General features: G+C 34.5%; 1 protein-coding gene across 1 annotated transcript; it reads left to right on the forward strand.

Annotated features, from left to right (window-relative positions):
- Positions 1-1,800: 1,800 nt before the first annotated feature.
- Positions 1,801-5,479, forward strand: LOC127131694 (uncharacterized). Its single transcript, XM_051060610.1, has 12 exons — positions 1,801-2,088; positions 2,183-2,500; positions 2,584-2,700; positions 2,802-3,119; positions 3,213-3,470; positions 3,563-3,634; positions 3,715-4,010; positions 4,102-4,284; positions 4,373-4,483; positions 4,558-4,639; positions 4,728-4,823; positions 5,456-5,479. Exons 1-12 carry the CDS (start codon positions 1,801-1,803, stop codon positions 5,477-5,479), a joined length of 2,163 nt encoding a protein of 720 aa, XP_050916567.1.
- The last annotated feature ends 521 nt before the right edge of the window (positions 5,480-6,000 follow it).

Consider the following 6,000-nt stretch of genomic DNA (forward strand, 5'->3'; position numbering starts at 1 on the left):
ATGCATATTGAAAAAAATGTATTTGACAGTGTTATTGGTACGTTACTCAATATACAAGGAAAGTCTAAGGATGGCCTTAATGTAAGGAAGGACATGGTAAACATGGGAATGAGAACTGAATTGGGACCCGTGAAGAAAGGAAAACGAACATATCTACCACCTGCTGTTTACACTCTATCTAGAAAGGAGAAAAAAATATTGTGTAAGTTCCTAAGTGAAGTTAAAGTTCCAGAAGGCTACTCATCAGATATTAGAAGACTTGTGTCTATGAAAGACCTCAAGTTAAAGAGTTTAAAGACGCATGATTGCCATGTTATAATGGAACATTTTCTACCGATAAGTATACGTTCTATTCTGCCAGAAAAAGTAAGAAGCGCAATAACTAAATTGTGTTTTTTCTTCAAGTCAATTTGCAGTAAGATGATCGATCCTGCGATCTTACCAACATTGCAAAAAGAAATAGTTGTTACTTTGTGTGATCTTGAAATGTATTTTCCTCACTCGTTTTTTGACATAATGGTCCATCTAGTCGTTCATCTTGTGAAAGAGACACAATTGTGCGGACCAGCTTATATGAGATGGATGTACCCTGCTGAACGTTATATGAAAATATTAAAAGGGTATGTGAAAAACCGAAGTCGACCAGAGGGTTGTATTGCCGAACGATACATTGTTGAAGAAGCGGTTGAGTTTTGTACAGAATATTTGTCAAATGTTCAATCAATTGGACTCCCCAAATCTCATATTGTTGAAAAAAAAGAAGGTAAACAGCTAATTGGAAATAAAGTTGTGACAGTATCAAGGGTCGAACGAGATCAAGTGCATTTGTATGTTCTGCACAATGAGATTGAGGTTGAGCCGTATGTTGAAATGCACAAGGGTGTTCTTCGAGGTTTAAATCCGAATAGAAATGAGAATTGGATAGTACGAGAGCACAATCGAAGTTTCATACCATGGTTTAAGGAACATATTTATTCAAAGTATCGTTCAGATCCCGCTTCAATAACAGAAAGGTTGAGATGTTTAGCATATGGTCCAAGTTTGGTTGTGTTTTCTTATAGCGCATACGCAATTAATGGATACACATTTTATACCAAAGAACAAGATGATAAAAGTACTATGCAAAATAGTGGTGTCACCTTGGTAGCTGAAGCAATGCACATATCAAGTGTGAAGGACTTAAACCCGAAATTTGCAAATCTGTCATATTTTGGGGTTATCGAGCGCATTTTGGTGTTTGATTATGAGAAGTTTCAGATTCCTATATTTGGTTGCAAGTGGGTTGAAAATAATAATGGCATACGAGTGGATAAGTCAGGATTTTTGCAAGTTGATCTTAATAGGGTGGGTTACACAGATGAGCCTTTCATTCTAGCCTCTCAAGCTAAACAAGTATTCTATGTCACTGATCCGACAAGTACGAAATGGTCTATAGTGCTTTTATCTAACAAAGTAATTGATGAAAGAATTGGAGATCAAGGTGATATTGATGTTGAGATTGAATCTTTTACCATAAATGATCAAAATGAGAATGAATCATGTATTAGAAATGATCATAATGAGGGTATTTGGATCAATCCAACCGTCCGCGTTGTTAAAAGAAAAGTAGAACATATTCCTACCAAGAAAAGAAAGAGACGTTACTGAAAAAGGTAATAGTATAATTATAGCCTATGTCATTCAAGAAAATTTAATTATAGCCTATGTCATTTTATATTATTCAATATATATATGGATTATTGATTATGGATTTTTATATTTTTCATTTCATTTTTATATTTTTTCTTTATTACAGGTTAAATGGCTAGTGATCAAGAAAACTCACAAGATGCAAATGCTCCTGATGATACTTCAGAAAAAGAAATTACACGAGGCATCACTATTATGAAGAGTATCATTCGTGATAGAGATAAAGCAGTAACATATAATGTAAATTGGAATGCTGATAACCAACTAATTGGGTCTAATGCTGCAAAGTTGGCAAGCTACATTGGTACACTTGTTCGTATGCACATTCCAATCACTGCTACAAGATGGAGTAATAAAGAGTTGGGTAGCGCTAAAGATAAGATTTGGACTGAGATACTGGTATAATATATGATTGTTTATATTTTCTTTATATTGACGATAATGTGTTTAAATTACTTATACTAACACACTCTATTCCAATATTTTTTCGTAGAGGTCTTTTAACATTGAAGATACAACTATCCGAAAAAAGTATATACTTCAATTGGCCGGAAAAAGACACAGAGGGTGGAGAACGTTTTTAACAAACAAGTATCTTAAGGACAAAGAAAAAAATTTTGTTGAATATGATCCGGAATATCCAGTGAAGTATGCGATCTTCATTACAGAAGAAGAATGGGTTGCTTTTGTAGCCCAAAGAAGAGACGAAAATTTCAAGAAAGTGAGTGCCACAAATCGCGAGAGAGCGTCAAATCCCACGTATGCATACAAAAAAGGGCGTTTGGGATATGCACGCTTAGAGGAAAAAATTGTAAGTATACAAAAATGCTACGATCTTATTAATTGTCTCAATGTGTTATAATTGATTATCTTATTATTTGTGTCAATGCGTAGTTAGACGAGACGAAAAGTGACGCAACATCACTTCCGCCACATGTTTTGTGGAAAGAAGCTCGTGTGGGAAAGGATGGAACTGTTAGGGATGACGTTCAACATATTTATGATGAATGTGTAAGTAGAACATTGTGTCTTTAATTAAATCAAAAGTTTAATAATATATAATTAATTTTTTTATCTCCACTAATAATTTCCGATATGTAAATGAATTTCAGGAGACCCTATCTCAATCGATAAGCACAGCTGAGGACCAGGAGAACAGGAGTGTACTTAGTAGAGCACTAAATGTTCCTGAGTATCCCGGTCGGGTGAGGGGTAAAGGGCATGGTTGTACTCCAACTTCCTTGTATAAGAATCCAAGGAGAAGAAATCCTAGCAATCAAGAAGTGATGGAGACGTTGCAGGCATTACAAGCGCAAGTTCTTCAATTGCAAAAGGATAATGAGAGATATAGGTGTATGGAAAAGTGCAGTTCACAGTTGAAAGAAACTAGTGAGAAAGCCAGTATCAATTGTCAAAATAAATTTCCCGAGGTAATTATATATGTTATTTTGAAATTAAAATAGCACATTTATGTTAATTGAAATATATACACATTAAAAGTAACATATTTATTATTGGTTTAGGGCATTTCATCTTGTCAGCTATACTTATCGTCACCGACTTATCGCCTAGTTGGCAAGGGAAAAGTGCACAACACTTCGGGAGATTTACTTCACCATAGACCGCTCCCGGATGGACACCTTAAAGTATCGGTTGATGTTGTATTAGATAAGGATGCGTTGCTACCGATACCTGACATTGTTTCAGAGACAACATTGCTGCGAGATGCAATAGGATCATTTGTTGCATGGCCCTTGGATCTCATTTTCATTGATGATGAGGTATGTTGAATTCAAAAACCACTATGAATCTTTTAGTATTCAAATGTCAATTCTGAACCGTTAAGTTAATTTTTTTTACATGGTAATTTTAGACGCCTACAAAACCCGCATCTAAGGATAAAGGGATTTTGCGGCACAACGAGTCTGTTGCATCACAAAAAGAGGTATATTGAAAGTGTTAATTATATGATCCGAATCAAAAAATGCATGATTTTATAATTTACCTATGTTATATGATTTATAGGTATTTGCTCAAGGGTCAGAACAACTGAGCCAGAAAATTGGTAGTCGACAGAAAAACAAAAGGGATCTTCCAGTGACTTATTTGCCAAAAAAAGGTGCTTTTGTGCCTCGATACCAGATATCTCTTGAAACACTTGTTGACTCATCAGATATGGCAACAGCTGGTGCTATTCGCTTACTGGATATGGAGGAAGATATCTTTGGTTATTCATGCACTGAAACAATCGGAAAAGAAGATCTGGAACATATTTTTCGGCATCAAGAATTAGGCGTCGGTGTTATACACACATACATCCGGTAATCCGATCTATATATTATTTAATTACTTGAACAATTTATTTACACATTTCAATAAAATAGTCTAATGTTTATTATGTTTTTATTGAAGGTTCTTGTATGACAATTTCATGCGCGGGAATGATCAATTGTCAAACAGATTCCGTTTCTTGTCTTCCTCCCTGGTCAACAAAGCATTAATTTGTAGGGAACCGGATTCATGTAGAGAGTACTTAGTCAAGAGATTCATGGCCAGCAGTACAAACAACTTGTATCTTTGGCCGTATAATTCAGGGTTAGATTTTAATTCTAAGTTTATTCTAATCTTTAATTGTTTCTTTTACGTAAAAAATTTCCATATAAACTTTTGTTTTAATTTATAGGTGTCACTGGTTGTTGCTTGCTATTGATCCTTTAAAAGAAGTGGTATATTTTCTGAATTCGATAGATGGTGAATGGACAAATTATCCGGATATGAAGCAATTAGTTGATACGTAAGTGAGACTGTTCTAAATATTCGTGTATATTTATGTGAGATTGTTCTAAATATATGTTTTTATTTTGTTAGATCAATAAAAGTGTTCCGATCTCAAAGACAAGCTCGAGTACCACGTACTAAATCCAGCAACATTACGTGGATAAAAGTGCAGGTACTTTAATTTTCACAATTTTGCTTATAATAGTGATGCTACTTGATAAGAAAAGATAACTATACATTCTTATTTTTTTTCTATGTAGTGTCCTCTACAGCGCAACGGTATCGATTGCGGATACTTTGTAATGAGGTTTATGAGGGAAATCATTAATATGAATCAAATAGAGATTCCAATCACGGTATGGATTTATAACTTAGGATTTGTTTTAATATTTATCGAATATTTCATATTATTTATTACTTTTAACTAAATCATGCATATTATGTTTTGTTATGTAGTACTTTGATGAATACAAGTGTGCTCATTACACGAGACTGCAGTTGGAACAAATCAAGGAGGAATTGTGTCAATATTTTATTGAGAAAAGATTAATTAGTATATAATGGTTTCAAAATAACATGAATACTTTGATGAAGAATGGTTTCTGGTTGGCAAGTGTATAGTTCTTTATATTTTTAACAGATTAGTTATGACTCCAAATAGGCCGTATAACATATTAGTTTTGACTTGTGTATAGTTCTTTATAATTTTAGTGATATCTTTAATTTCATGGATAGATTAATGTGTTCATTCTTGTGTTGGTTTGCTTTAAAAAATTACAAATGCTTGAATTATGACTCCAAATGTGTTCAGTGCCTATCTATCCTTGTGTTGGTTTGCTTGAATTATGACTCCAAATGTGTTCATTCTTGTGTTGGTTTGCTTGTGTTGGTTTAAAAAATTACAAATGCTTGAATTATGACTCCAAATGCTTGAGTTAGAGAGGCTTGATTTACAGGTTTATGGGATTATTCCCAAAAAATATTACAGGTTGAAATGGTAGGCTTAAACTGAAGGCAGCGTTTTGTTATTTTACTAGAGGAAAAGACAGCGCTTTTTAGTAAAAAGCGCTGCTAAAGGTTGTCAATAGAGAGCGCTTTTTACTAAAAAGCGCTGCTAAAGGTTGTCAATAGAGAGCGCTTTTTAGTAAAAAGCGCTGCTATAGGTTGTCAATAGAGAGCGCTTTTTACTAAAAAGCGCTGCTATAGGTTGTCAATAGAGAGCGCTTTTTAGTAAAAAGCGCTGCTATAGGTGGTATATAGACAACCTTTAAGAGCGCTTTTTACTCAAAAGCGCTGCTAAAGGTTGTCAATAGAGAGCGCTTTTTAGTAAAAAGCGCTCTTAAAGGTTGTCTATATACCACCTTTAGCAGCGCTTTTTACTAAAAAGCGCTCTCTATTGACAACCTTTAGCAGCGCTTTTTAGTAAACAAAAAGCGCTGCTAAAACCTATAGCAGCGCCACCTACGGCAGCGCTTTTAAGCGCTTTTAAAGGCCAAAAAAAGCGCTCTCATAGGTCTTTTTTGGCGTAGTGAA

The sequence above is a fragment of the Lathyrus oleraceus genome, chromosome 3, assembly GCF_024323335.1.
Source record: "Lathyrus oleraceus cultivar Zhongwan6 chromosome 3, CAAS_Psat_ZW6_1.0, whole genome shotgun sequence".
Classification (NCBI taxonomy): domain Eukaryota; kingdom Viridiplantae; phylum Streptophyta; class Magnoliopsida; order Fabales; family Fabaceae; genus Lathyrus; species Lathyrus oleraceus.